At 36.3% G+C, this 15,342-nt stretch overlaps 1 protein-coding gene across 1 annotated transcript; it reads right to left on the bottom strand.

Annotated features, from left to right (window-relative positions):
* Window positions 1-1,253: 1,253 nt before the first annotated feature.
* Window positions 1,254-12,674, bottom strand: FAM133B (family with sequence similarity 133, member B). Its single transcript, XM_010144794.1, has 10 exons — window positions 12,583-12,674; window positions 11,813-11,891; window positions 9,476-9,550; window positions 9,270-9,302; window positions 8,786-8,854; window positions 8,087-8,182; window positions 6,815-6,862; window positions 4,990-5,085; window positions 4,168-4,212; window positions 1,254-2,648 (listed from the first exon to the last, which is right to left on the bottom strand). The coding sequence occupies exons 1-10, from the start codon at window positions 12,672-12,674 to the stop codon at window positions 2,562-2,564; spliced, it is 720 nt and encodes a 239-aa protein (XP_010143096.1). The 3' UTR covers window positions 1,254-2,561.
* Window positions 12,675-15,342: the final 2,668 nt, after the last annotated feature.

The following is a 15,342-nucleotide window of genomic DNA, read 5'->3' as shown; positions in this document are numbered from 1 at the left end:
CTTGCTGACAAGGGCAGGTCATCATAAATACACAAATATAGGCATAACAAAGAGAAATTTCATCATACATTAAAAACCAGAAGCTGTATAAAATAAAATAACGGAATGTCAAACTTCTAAAATTGTTTCGGGAAAGACCTAAAAATTAAGTGCTCTGTACAATACTAACTGTTCACCTGCTGTCAGAAGACAGAAATCCATTAAAACACTGATTTCCACGTTGCACAGTCTCTATTTTGTCCCATTGCTCAAACGAGAAACAGGCCTGTAGGTTGCCTGGTGGCACCGGAAACCCACATCACCTTCTCTCTCACTCAGCGTGTACAAATCGGGAAAGCTGAAGAGCTGTGACTATATCTCACTCTTCCTTCAGGAAAAAAAAAGAGGATGCAAGAGAAGTCACGAAGTATTTGTTAACGCACTGGAAACACGAACACTTCACTGTCAGTGTCAGAGCAGCTTTGCTGTGAACTGACAAAGCCTGTGAGCCCCTGAAGCAGCTACAAGCACTTACAACATGACAGGAGCATCTGCAGCACGCTCTGCTGACCAGAACAAATATTATATTTAGACAATCAAAATGACATACCAGATTACGTATTTGGAAGACTGGGGCTCTCACTTCCGTTTTTATTTCCTTCTGTGGCAGATAGTTGTGTAAAAACCAAACAAGGTATCACAGAGGACACAGCATTTATGCTATGGTTCGTTACAAGTTCTTCCGCCAAAACTGCAACACCACAACTTAAAAAGAAAACAACCCCAACACAACCAAACACAACCTTCAAACCAAACCCCTGCTGTTCACTGCATCGTGCCTTTATTTTAACCTCACTGACAAAGCAGTGTCTAGAATTGGTAACATCAAGCCCAACAGTATAAAATATTTGATCAAAATAGTCTTACTATGGTTTCGAGGGACACTGCTGCAATAACTTAACAAGTTAATTTCTCTGTAGAATGGCAACAGGAAATCATCTTTCTCCCCCAGTTATTAGTTACAGTTCGCAGACTAATAATAAACATCCTAAACATCTTAAATTCTTGGCAATACAATATCTGAAACACGTGTATGCAAAAGTTAGCACCTGTGCCATGAAAAAAGGGGCGAGTCTACAGCGGACCACGTGGGATGGACAGGCAGTTTTTGAAGGCTAACAAGAGGCCCAGCAGTGAGTGCTTCAATGGAAGATCCATAGAGAATTTCATGCAAAAACTAGAAAAATCGCATGATTACTTCTCGTTCCTTGCATGCACATTTAATTTATAAAAGCTTTTTTTCAATTTCTAAAGCACCTAATTTAAAGTAAAACAGCTTTATGATTTAGGTCAACATCCTGTAGCCCTCAAGTACAAAAATATAAATACAAACAGTTTAAACAGTGTCTTTAATGAGATTCTGGCAGTAGGTTTTTTTAATCTAACAGGACACATCACATAACAGGTCTGCCACTGAACTTGCTTAAGAGTAAAATCAGCTTCAATATGAAGCTGTTACGGTATCAAAACCCTGCTTTTTACATGCTAAATACCTTCAGCAAGTGTGCACTTAAACACAGCAATGAACTTAACTATAAGAATAACTAAATACATACATGGAACTCTGCATATGGAACGTAATTCATAGAACTGATTACAACAAACTGTTACCTGCACTTTGTTAATTTAAAATGGTACAAATCATGCAAAACAATTCTAAAGATAACACAAAAAAAGCTACCAGTGTTTGCAAGAAGTGTTCAACTAAACCAAAATGACATTAAATGAAATATGCATATTTACCAGCAAAGATCTATCACTATTTCAAAGAAGCAGAGGTAAAATCTTCAGGTTTAGAGTGTCAGTTATACTGCAAAATGTTGTTGCTCGTGCTTAATGCAGAAGCACATGCTTAGAAGACCAGAACTGCTTATTCAGAGAGCCTGCTGGCTCTAGTTCTGGCTTCCCAAGAATCAGAGACACCGCGTGGATTAAAAATAGCAGAGATTTGCAAGAATCAAAGGCAAAGGCACCCTATTCAGTTAGCCAAAACAGTAGCATTCCCCTTCTCATAAGCATGAAGATGGTAATGGGGCAGATGCTAAACATTTCTACAAAGGCAGCATTTCAAATGTTACTTTCCCATTTTGTAAATGCCATTAGCAGACACCAGCTTGTAATAGTTTATGTATAATACTAACCCGCAGAATGAACTTGGGATTTTATTTGTGATTTACAAATAAAGACCATTACTAATGCTTTAAAAGACTACTTTTACTAGCTAAAAAGTTTAACTCATTTCCCAATATTTTACACCTCAGCTGGACTACCATCTCATATTGTTCCAAACATCTAACACTGCTTTCTGGAATTTTATAGAAGTTGTACCTCATGTATTAAGCAGCAGGCAATAACAACAGTCTTTCCCAGCACAGCTGCTTCTGGCTGGCTACTGAAAGATCAGGAATATTTCTAAAACACAGGAAAACTCATGCAGTTTGGTAAAGTTTGCTGTCATTTCACAGTTTAAGTTTCCTTTAGTCATTGCACTTCTGTTGATAGTCTTGTTACTTTATAAAATATTATTCTGAATCTGAATTTGAACCAGCAATCTTCCTTTTCTTCTTTTTACCATGTTTCTTGTGCTTCTTTCTCTTTTTTGTCTTATCCTAAAACAAAGAATAAAATTAAATGGAAATTACTGTATAATAAAATAGCCATCTGTTAAATTCTGCTAACACAAAATGAGAGCACAGGAATGGTATCTTTACAAAGACATTGAAAAAGATTTCTACAAAAGCATCTTGAGAAATCACAAAAAGAAAATTTAAATTTTATCCAGAAATTTGCGCTATTGAGAGTGGTCTTCAATTTATCTCCATCATGGTCTGGCTGCTTCACACCTCTTATCATTACATCACTATTACATTCATTATTACATTCCCTAACCTTTTAAATGATTTTCAGTGCTTTATAGACTTCTGAGAAAGTAACAGGAAAGTGCTTTGACAAGCAGCGACATCTTATACATGTGGGAATAACCAGGATGTTTACAAGTTTCCAAGTAAGAGCTTACATTTACTGTGCAAAATTAAATTGTTCTTGGCTAGAATCTCCGTGCTTGCACCTCCTTTAAAACAAATTGTAAATATGAGTAAATTAACCCTAACTGGTTTCAGTCTTGAAGTTCTGATCACTGTAATACAGAAGCTGAGAAATACAATCTTGTCTTTTTCAAGCAGAATTTCAACTGAAATTCTTGAATAGGTGTGACATTATGTAATAAACCAATGTTGGTGTAAAAGCTTTGTTTTATACCCGTTTCTTATACACACACTTCTAAGAAAAAAAACACAAGCAATCACTAGAAGTTTTATGGCCAACACCTTATATCATTATGGAATAACAAAAAAGTTCCATGGAGAATGTGTCTTGAGTATCACGGATACTCCCGTGCTTGTATTTTTAGGTGACTAATGTAAATGATCCCCTCGCCCTAACTCATCACAAGGTATCTAATTAGGAACATTGCTCCCGACAGGGGAAATAGACATCTTGAGTGGGCACTGAGGATCTCAAAATCACTATACTGCTAACTGTGGAGCCTCAGGTACATGTGATAAACCTGGTTCTATATAAATCACTGAACCTTCCTATCACTTTTACCAATAGAAACAAATCAACAACACTGAAAAAAGGAACAGGTTACTGACAGCTTTTTATTTGGTTCGGGGAAGATTTATATTAATGTAGATGATACCGTGCTTATGTCCTGAGACCCTTTTCATGGTCTGGTAGAGAGGGCTTACCAAGGAAGAATTACACACAACACTAACAAAGGAACAGCCCTGATGTCTGTGTGGAAATCTGCTACCTACCTGACACTGCACAGGTATTAGCAGTTCTAGTAGGTTGATACAAAGTAAAACATATGCTACAGTAAGTATTAGACTTATCTAAATCTCAAATCATAAGTATTTATATAGGTGAGATAGTGATATGTTCTTTCCTTAATTCAACAATTAAAAAAGTGACTTCAGCAGGTAGAGAATTTGTTAATTTAGATTCATGTGACAGTTGACTTTGGCAATAAAACATTTGTATTACTGAAAAATGTGAAATAGGAAATTAACCAAGTACAAAGTATTTATATTCTAAAACTACAGTATGAATAAGAAGGATACTTGCCGTTTTCTCTTTTTCCTCGTTGTTTTTCTTCTTTTTTGCTTGCACCTAAAAGAAATTAAATGAAATTTAATGGGACAACAGCTTTGGAAATGCTGTTTTAAGTAGAAGTTTGAACTTTTGTTGCATATAAATGAATGATAGGGCACAACAGTGGTAGAACATACTGATCAATAACCCATGAAGAAACACTGGTTATCTGTATTATATTCTAGAACACACATTATCCTATGAACAGGTGGGAACACACTCTGCTTTCATACGCAGCAGAAAAAACCCAGCAGTGATACAAAGGTAAATTTACTAAGCTAACAGTGTGGCAAAATGTCTTAAATGAAAAAATGCAATGCATTGCAGCCTTCCATTTTGTAATCCTACAGGAATACTAATCCTCAAAGTAGATACACACAAGGGTAGAGTAAGATTATGGTGTCCAAAATGTTTTAATTCACTGGAAAAGGGAGAAAAAAAATTTTAGCCATCTTGAAATCTGCCAATCTATTCACAAACAACAGAAAGAAATCTTGTGAAGGACACCACATCAATCACTTAACCTCATTTCACTGAGCTCTGAAATATTCATAAAAAGTTGAAAAATTTCAAGAAAATTAATTCAAATAGGTGATACGAGCTGTACTAAACAATTCTTACTAAAACTCTTTATTAAAGAGAAAAAATACAAACAACTTCGAATGTGTTGCACTCTTCAACTGTACAGAGCAGAACAGTTTCAACGATATAATTAATCTAAACTAGTGCGTTATTCACTCGTGAATCAATAAGCTAAAAGCATTAAAACATATGAAACTGATGCTTCACACTGACCTCCTCTGTCTGATCCGATTCTGATAAGGATTCTGATGATAATGGTCCATCGCCACGATCTGCTTTCTTCCTTTTCCTGTGGTGATTTTTCCCTTCCTACACAAAGTGATATATTTGTAAAGTCACACCTTTCAAGTTTTATAAAATTTCTGCTTAAAACTTAGACTGAAATATTATTTCTAAGTTGTGAAATATTTTTGACATTAAAACAATTACTCATCATTAACAAATTAGCCTAATAACAGTTAAAATGCTTTTAGTGGAAATAATATTTTTCTGCGTATTCCTTTCTCTTGTTACCAAGATACGGCAGCCTTCTGAGAGGAATAATACTGCAGTATGATCTCTTATTTTAAGTAACAACAGATGAAGGAGTAAGCACTTTAAAATTAAATGTTTCACCACTTTTAAATACTACTCAGTAAATGAAGATGTCTCAATATGCACATACAAACACCGCAGCTTCAGACTCTTCTTTTGTTAATGAAATTAAAAGAAAAAGCTCCCTCTATATTTGTGTCCAACTAGGACAGACTGGCAGTGACATCTGCACTTAAATGCTTCATATAAAAGTTACTGTACATTAAATATAGTGAAATTATATTATTACTAAAATTTTGAAGCTGCATGAGATTGTTCTGATAAGCCATTTCCCTCTACTCATTGCCCCACCCCCTTTACTCTGGATCAGGCAAGGTTGCCCCTAAGACTGAAGCTACTTTCTTCCATTCGGTTTCTAAGGCCAGGAACTCTCAGCCACAGTTTTCAATCTATAACAGGTACCTCAATCCCTTCCCAAAAGTACTCATGAAAAGTGCACATGATGCAGCCTATATAAGAGAGGGGGGATCTTCAGGTAGGGGAAGACCTCTACTCCCCAAATGCCCTTTGCCTTCAGAAGATGTGTGAAAGTAGCATTACAGTAAGGGACTATGGTCTCCAAAGAGAAGCTCCTCAAAGCTAAAAGAGTTAAAAGGTGTTGGTAGGAAATGGAAATTCTGTGAAATGGAAGCAGAAGCAAGGGAGAAGAAAAAAAAAAATCAAGGTATTATGCAATAGGGAAGTTGTATATCAAAGTCAATATTGTTTACTGGAGTGGTAGAGGCTGATGTGGTGAGAAAGGTAATTGGAAAGAAAGATTAAGGCAGACTCTGAAAGCATTGTTAGTTTACACATAGAAATAACTACAATTTAAGTCAACGAGATTATTTACATTAAACATAATGGAAGGAAGAAAGTCCTCAGATGTACAAAATGGTGAAGTGGTGGGAAAGAGAGAGGGTTTTCATGCTCTGAGAAAAGGCAGAATAAGGCAACTTTTCTTAAGCTAATACATTTTTCTCTGCAATTTTTCAAAGCTGTTATAAGTACAATAGCTATAATTATGACTACACTTAGATAAACATATCCCCTGCTTGATGTCCCTTAATTTATGGCAACAAGCCAGTACCCTACCAGGCATGCCACTGAAATATCATAACGCATATTTTTAGCTCAATGTGACTGCTCAAGATAAAATTCAAAATACTAGAATGCAGCTGATCTACAACAGCAGATTAGGTAATTTTTTCGTTTACCTTCATAACAAGAACAGATACAGCAGCTTCAACTAACAACAATTACTAAAACAGAAGCTGAACTCAACTAAAAGTTACCTCAAATTGGGAGTACTGATTAACCTCTGTCGGTGAAGTTTTAAGACAGAAAATTTCTGTAGGTGGAAACTGAGGCATTCAATATATAAAAAAAAAAAAAAAAGAGAGAGCATGTGCATCCTCCATTATCTACACAAAAAAGTTCTGAAGTAACTTCAAGAAAAAAATACCTTTTCTTTTTCATAATCTTCCTTTGACCTCTTCTTTTTTGTGCTGTCCTAAATAGAAAAAAACAAACAAACAAACAAATAATGACAAAATTATTTCAGGAAAAAGGTAGAACCCCCCAAAACCCCTGACCGATTGTCGTCTTCTGTCTGTTAAAGGCTGTTCTTCAAAGTTGTTTTTCCTACCTTGCAGTAAACAGGAAAAATAAGAAAAAGCTGTAATTTTGATGCAGCTGCTAATTTCCCAAAGCCGCGCTCTGAAAAGGACTGTATGGAATCAGGTAATGGAGTACTTGCAATATACACAGAGAGCCTCTGGAAAGGATACCAGCCTTCGCTACTGTAATGTACATCTAATACACAATACTGTACTGTAATGTACATCTAATACACAATATTCTCTATCCATGACCATCTCTGCTGGTCAGGCAGGGGTTAAGCAGGTATTTCCACGGATTTTTCTCCCTTCCCATTTCAGCAGTAAGGTTATCTCTGTGTCACTTTATGTAGCAAAAGTTTTCAAGCTTGCATGAGCACAAGTTCACAGGTGTATGCAAACAGGGATTCATCACAAGCCATACCACACCAGATTAGGTATTCCAGTGACAGCCTGTGATACAAGTCTACACACAGAACCTTAACAACTCGCTCTGTTATTAATATTTAGACAACAAGTACAGACACTATCTGCTATAACACAGAAAAATACTAACATAACAGAACAAATTGCCTCATGTGCCTGTTCCACTTTTTTGTTCATTCAGTAAGTCTGGAAAAAAATGCCCTCCATTTAATATGCATTTGGGCAAAGCTCAGTTATTCAACAGTAAACTACTCAGTCTGCAGATCTTCAGAAAAGCAATATCCTGGCCATTCTGATATCCTACGATGCCTGTATTTTCATGGATAGCGTTCAGCTAGATAGCATATTCACAAGAATTTCACAGAACATTTTCTTTTAAGTCTTAATAATTAGTATTAAAATTAAATATTTGAAGAGCACAAAAGCTGCACATGTCTGGATTCAGAAAAATGGCTAGAAATTGATGGGAAAAAAGCCTGTTGGATTTCTAAAGATCAAATTATTTCTGCCAGGCACAGTGGCCAGTGGAAGTAGATTCCTGATAGCACCTGGCAGAAAAAATAGCAGCTCAGCTACAATAAGAACACATGGCTTTAAATTTGGAAGGTAAAAAAAAATATTGATATGCAAAAGTCAGAAGTATTTATGTCAGATTAACAGAACTTGCCAAGACAACATATCTGCACATTTACCTTGCTGTCTGATTCAGATTCAGACATTGAGCTTGCCGAAGACTTCCGTGAGGAGCGATATTTCTTCTTCCTTCTTTTCTTCCCTTGTTTTTTATCCTATCCACAAATATTGCAGGAAAAATGAAAAACAAAATCCTGAATTTATTCTCACTAGAACTGAAGATCTGCATTAAATGTAAAGAATAGGGAACAACAAATTCCTACATGTTATCATGTTCTCTTGATACATAAAGTACACCACAATTGATTCTTTCAGTTGAGGACTGTCACAACTCTTCTGCACTGAAAAAATGTAAACTGGTGAAAAATCCAGGTTCTGCAGATTCTGTTTATTATTTAGATGTGTGCTGCAGAAACTGAGCATCTGTAACAAAGATTTTTTTGCTAAGAAGTAAAATGGTATGTTCACATTTTTATGATCAGGTGGAAGTTTCTACTGAAAAAGCATACAATTCAATGTTAAACCAGAAATGGATCTAGTTTACAACCCAGCCACTCAAAATTTAGCGTTCATGAAGAAATTCTTGAGCAAATGTATATCTACAATTCCCAACTTTATCACATGTACCAAACATATAAGAATTAAATAGCTGTATGCAAACCAAGCCCTCAAACAATATTATAAAACATATTATCAATATCTGTGTTAAACAAGCCTCATGAACAAAACATGTTAGATTCTAGTAAGTTAGTTCTTACCTCATCTTCTGAATCAGATGAACTGCTGGAAGAATCAGAGCTTGATGAAGAAGAGGAAGATGAAGACAACTTGACCAAACACAACAAAAAAGTGAAGCTTGTGAGATGCAGCATTTTGTCTGGCAAATAGTCAAAAGTCCATCCAAATATTCCCTTCACAATTTCTTCATTCCCCAAATATTACCAATGGAATTTTACTTCCAAGAGGCTGGTCTTGCACAGATTTTCTTAAATGACACGTTAAAAAAATAACTTCTAATAATTTTCATTTAATAATATCTATTTAATGCTCTTTACTGCCCTCTAAGCAGAAGTAAAATTCTCCTTGTACAGAATGTATGCCACCTCTCTTAAAATAAAAACCAGTTGATTTAATGGCTAAATTCATAATTACAACTATAGCCCCTCTTACCAATTTGTCATTTAAGTTCTCTTGGAAAAACCCCAAAGCAAAAAGGCTTAGAAAACTGAAAATTTTGCTCACCCTATTAGATTTCTTCTTTTCCTTTTTCTTTTTCTTAAAAATAGAACAAAACAAATGTTACTTTGGCATCATGTTCTTTTGTTGTGCATTTAGGTGTACGTACTTAGATGCAGGCTTTGAAAATGTATTTGTGGTATTATGTATTGGTAGCATTGATGATAAATCCAGTTCCAAACACAGACTGTATGAAATTGCAAATAACTTACCTCTTTTTTTTTGGAGGAACTCTCGTTTCCACCCAGAAATTTCTCTCTGTTTTTTTCCAGTTCTTTCCTCCAATTCTGAAAACAAAGCCCCCAAAAAACCACTGTCATGAGCATCATTTCCACACAGCTTTTCTTAAGAGAACTTTTTGAAATTTTGTCTTCTACCTGACATTATAGTTTTCACAAAACTCACAGAAAATAAACAACATATAATAATAAGCAAGGCTATAATGTGTAAGATTTTACAGAAGATTAATAAACATAGAAAGACCGTGTTAGTTCACACCTTAATCTTCAAGTTCTTCAGATTTAAGAGATTGTAATTTATCTCAAAGATCATCAATTACGGTATTTTTGTTTATGTATTGCAGTGTTCCTTCTAGAGCATTTTAGAAAGCCAGCAATTTTTCTGGTAGGGTGCCCTATTTGGTCTTAATTTTAAAATCATCTGAAACAAAATTTAAAGACAAATTCTCCTGACCCTTCTTCAATGTATGGGTGTCTCTAGTGTGTCTTCTGGGCCTCACTGGTGTCAACGATGATTGGATTAAATTATTATTCACATCTTCATAGAAACGCTCTTATTTTTGTTAGGCCAAGCACACTGCACGGTTAAAAGTCTCCTCTCATTCCTCCTTTTCACAAAGTCTCTAGGTCTGAGCTCTGAACCATCCAAATTGTCCCCATCAGACTTAAAGGCTGCTAGCTTCAGTCTATGCTATTCCTGTTTCCTGCGTCAGACACATCATGTTCTCCTTTCTTTACTGTTATTATCTGATCCTCCCTTTTCTCTCAATTTAGCTGTATTGGTATTGTATTGGCAAAGCAACAATAATCCATGTATTTTGCTGAAGGGACAGAAATACCAGGAATTAAGTAAGATTATACCTGTGCAATGCAGTATGACACACAGATCCCCAAGTCAGCACACTGTGAATTAGCTGTATTAGCATCTCAGTGCTGCTGAGAGACAGGGCAGATTAGCCAGGATAGAGTGCTGTGTGTAGTGTCTCCACGGTCCAAGGCAGCTCCGACACAGTACTGCAGCAGGTTGTGTGCTTAGATATATTAGCTAGCCAGAGCTACCTGAGGGGTCTCTTACAACAGCCTGTGCTTTATTAGGCAGCCATTCTCTTTAAATTATTTTAAGCCTGTACTAGCGCGATGTTTTAAATAAAAAAGCACAACATTTGTCAGTAAAATAACAGAGACAGCACCTCATTCTGAGACTTGTGATCTTTCCAACAGTTCAGAGATTAGTTCTTAAGAGCTTTAGGAAGAACTCATGGCCATTTCACAATTCCCTGCATCCCTTCCCATCCTTCTGCCATACTGAAAGGCCATTACCAGCTATCCATGCCAGTTTCAATTACTTCACAATAAAGCAAAGATAAAAACAGGAAAAGAATGAGAAAATACTAAACCAAACTCTCCAAGCTAAAACTCAGAATGCAAAACAACTGATTCTCTCAGAACAGCACCCCATGACCCTCCAAATACTGGTATCACATCTTAGGCAAAAAGGTGTAGCAAGAGTACTGTGGGTACTGTGATCTTCCACTAACAGAGGAGGAGCATAATCTACTTCAACCAGAAACACACAACAATGAAGACTACTGCTTGAAGCTTATCTCAAGATAAAAGAACCCAAGAAAGAACAGTTAAATTCATTGTATACTAATTTCTTCTTCTGTATACAACAGGAGTTACATGTGAAGCTTTCTCATACTGTGCTTGTTCCCCAGTAGGTACTGAACATAAGCATCAGAGCAGCTGCATTTATAGCACGGAAACAGCACGGAATGCCATCGGTTTAGGATGAGAGAAGTGCTTTATAGTCCTTTCTGCATATTGAAGGCCATTCTTTGTGCCTTCTCTCATATTAATACTATGTGTACATTCCTTGCCAGAGACATCAGTTTCCAGTAGTACACCTATTTCCAGTATATTTGGATTGTGTGACCTTAAAGAAGTGAAGATTAGCACAAGAGATCCTGGTTTATCCTACTGGAAAATGCACGAGTTTCATTTATTAATATAAACATTATCATTTATATAACTACATTTACATTTAAAAATGACACTTCAAAAAAAGTTCAAGTTTTATTCAGCATCAGTTTTCAAAACCCTTTCTATAGCGTTTCTCTGAACTGAGAGTAGCTCTTCTTTGGTTAAATGGTAACTGTAAAGGAACGCAAAGGAAACAAAATGTTTACTCATTAGAAGCTAGAGTGAACTGAAATATTATGGTTACTTGGTGCTGTTAAAGTTACTGGAGGAAAGGTTGCATATAATATAAGAAGAATCAAGTATCAACACACTAATAACACTACCAACCTCATTCATCTTTTCTTCGAACTCGGCCAAAGCCCTGGATCCTTTCTTTTTCTTTTCTAGTTGCTCTTTCACTTCTTCCCTACATAAAAACAATGACAAATCTCAAATTTTCACAATTAAAAATACCTTCCTCAGTATCTAACTTTTTGTAGGGTTTTTTGAGGTTCAGCTTTGGCTGTACTTCCAACAGAATGAAGAATGAAAGCATCTTGGATGTTATGTATATGGTAACCTAACCCTAAGAACTTAGAGTATGGTAGCTAAACCCCTCTGAAAGATCTAAAGCTAACTTTGCAATTACGTAAATTGTTCTCTAATGTCTTATGAGAGGAGGTAAAATGGACTGAATGTAAAGCACCTTGTTGATACTATCTCCAAGGGAAGATTTTGTCGGGTAGGGTAAACCGTGTTCTAAGAATACACCAGCAAAATGTTTTTCTAGAGATTATTTTGTTTAAAATTTAAATATATCTGCAAGCTTTAGGTATCAGGATTTATGAAAGAGGTAAAATGACCACTTTCTGAGAAACCACTGACAAAATACTTAAAGACAAATGAGAAATACACATTTCAAAATTAAATACCGTTCTTTTTAGAACAGGAGATCAAATATATATTTAGAAAAGAACACTTCTGCCAGAGACAAAGGATCTTTTCAAAATGTATTACGGGGTATTCTGGGGAGGAGGTACGAACCAGCGTCATCTCTAGTAAAAGGAATGGATATTTTATTCTAAAGGTCAGAAGGGCAGACAACTATTCCCACTTACCATGTTGGTCTTGGCCTGTTCAAGTAGTCTTGTATTGTTGGTCCTGAAGTTTGGGCAGGACCTCGTGCTCTGGCCATAGCTATGGGATTCATATAAGCCTTGAATATGAAACAACAAAAAGAAATATAAAACTCATCAGCTGCACTATGATACCAAAATCTGTCCTTTTTGTTCTTGACAGAAACTTTTCCTCGCTCACTGAAAAATAATTCTGACTTGTTTCTAAAAAACCAAAATATTTAACTAAAGAAAGATGATCTGGTCTGGAAGAAAGACTCACAGAAGTACTTTCAATTTGAGTTATACTGTGGCAGAAAGAACTCTTTCACAAAGAGACCATGTTCCTTACAACAATTCCCCTCCCTAAGCAATGATTTTGCAAACTGAGTACAGTATCACAATTGCTGAAATATTCTTCCATGGGATACAGAAAATGTAATTAAATTTCAGCTCTTACTCTCTGGGATAACTGATCTTATGCTTTTAGAGTTCTGCTCAAAATTGATGATTGTGGATTCAACAAATTCTGTGTAAAATTTTTTGCAGTAACACCAAAACAAGCAAGTGCTAGCGCTCTGCTGCAGCTATGCATGTATGAAAATTCCGTGACTCAGGACCACTTTAAGAAGGAAAAAGTTTTTAAAACATCCATAAAAAACAATATTATGATGTATTCCATCTTTCAAACCCATCCATCCTCTTCACAGTCACTCTAAAAATGGAATAGGTTATAAAACATTATTTTAAAACTTAGAATCTGTAATCCACCTCAGCAATTAATGGAGAAACTCTAAGCTAGCAAACAATTCTTCAGTTTTTTTTAATGCCAACAATATTTTACTCATGTGAAGGAGAGGTAGGTATACACTGTTATCTCATGGGCTTTTATGACTAAGTCAACCTATCACTTTGTAATTTATTTTAGCAAAACATAACAAATACTATTCTTACTGTCCACAGTTTAGAGACCAGGAAAAAAACCCAAATAGTCAAAACAAAAAATAAAATTACTACCTTTGTTTGCCCAATCTAATTTTTTTTTTTTTTTTAGGAGTACCACATTTTGTAGATTCCAAGTGAAGATTCGACCATATGTCAAATGCCTGACCACATGTCAGGCTTTTTGTCAGGCCATAAAGTAAGCATTCAGAGACCACCATACACAGTAAGTGACCATTTGTGAAAGCTATCAAAAGCAGCAGACGCTCCCTCTCCTGTTGCTCCCACTGCAGAAGCAGCAGCCACAGCAATGCTGAGCTTCTGGACTGGACTGCAGGCAGGCTGGCGGCCTTCAGCTCTTGGGGCTACGTTTAGACCTGGAAAAGCAACTCTGGGCTTTGCCTGGGAAGGGGCCGTGGGCTGGAAGGAAGCACTCCCCACACTGAATTTGGCTGACGACTGATCAGCTGGACCATAGTGAAGCAATACAAGGACTGTTTCAAGTGGACCAATACTTGACTCAAGTTGACTTCGCAGCTCCAAGGGTGACATTTTCTGCCATTTCCTGGGGCTTTGCTTTGTTGATTTAATTCACACAAAAAGGCTAAGTAACGCAGACAGTAAACACTCAGGTAAGCCAGTTCAAACTGGTTTAATTTCAGCTTGGCACCTTCTTTTGTAGCCAGGTGGATGTATGTACTCAAGTAGTTACTGCACTTTAAGATACATATTAAAATTATTAACTTAACTATTTTATTGTATTACAAACCTACAAATGAGTAAAAACTTTGCATTTAATTCAGCTCGAAGTGGAACAGGAGCTCCTTTAGCAATGCAGGAAAGCAGTATTTGAACACTGTGTTCAATAAACAGAGGTAATTTCAACGGACTAAATCCACTAGAAAAGACCACAGAAATGTAATTCATGACTTCGCTTACTCCAGTGAGCAAAGCAGGTCAACTCTTTGGTTACCATTCAAAAATCTGTATCTGAAAGCTCTAGCTTCTTACATAACGACTATTCCTAAAACCAAGGTCTCTTGCTGCTCCTAGATAAAAATCAGTTACTATCTTACCTGAGCTAACCTGAAATCCACACCCCACCGCCTCCCAACAAAACTCTCTCTACCCACAAAGGAGTCAAATGTTATTCTTCTGCTTCTTCAAACCGACCCCAGACACCTAGCTGAGGAGCTTCCTCTGTTTAGTGGCTTTCTTCAACGTTCCTGCAGCAAGCACATAATGACTGAATACTGCTCTATATTCCATGATTAGGAAATTTTCATCTTAAAACATGTTCTTGTAATTTCAAACAGGTTTAGTTACGAAGAATTACCTTGCCAATAAACATTTCTTAGAAGTATTTACACTACTTTGCCAATCTGCATGTCACTAGCCAGAGAGAAAACAGAAACGCACTCTCAATAAAGCAAATGCTTGTCTGCATATTCATTTACTTCTTTTGGTAGTTTGCTCAAGCAGTTATTAAAAGGTATTTGTTGTATGGCTTTCATGCTCATGAAAAGCACAAGGCACCTTCAGGCAGCTAAGTTTCTCTGGGCTTAGTGCCTTGCAAATATCCTTCAGAAGTGAAAAAAAAAAACAACAAACCCACAATGTTATTTTCTGTCTCTGAATAGTCAAAACAATGGTGCATTTAAGAAGGGACATGAGAAAGAAGTAACAGCTAGAAAGCTCTATGATCACAGAAGAGAAGCAAAGGTTTCTGTATTATAACTTGTCTGTTCTAGCAGCCTTGGTCGCATAATGAACCTTATATAGGAACGTAAAGATTTCTCGGCTTTGCTAGGTGCATCCCAA

Source organism: Buceros rhinoceros, unplaced genomic scaffold (assembly GCF_000710305.1).
Source record: "Buceros rhinoceros silvestris isolate BGI_N320 unplaced genomic scaffold, ASM71030v1 scaffold43141, whole genome shotgun sequence".
In the NCBI taxonomy this organism is placed as follows: Eukaryota; Metazoa; Chordata; class Aves; order Bucerotiformes; family Bucerotidae; genus Buceros; species Buceros rhinoceros.
The sequence above is the reverse complement of the archived record's forward strand: the minus strand, read 5'-3'. Positions and strand labels throughout refer to the sequence as shown.

Coding starts and splice junctions, on each gene's coding strand:
- FAM133B (XM_010144794.1), bottom strand. CDS start 12,674: ATGAATCCCATAGCTATGGCCAGAGCACGAGGTCCTGCCCAAACTTCA. Junction 9,303..9,475: donor GTTCCTCCAAAAAAAAAGAG/GTAAGTTATTTG, acceptor TCTATTTTTAAG/AAAAAGAAAAAGGAAAAGAA. Junction 5,086..6,814: donor AAGATTATGAAAAAGAAAAG/GTATTTTTTTCT, acceptor CACTTTGTGTAG/GAAGGGAAAAATCACCACAG.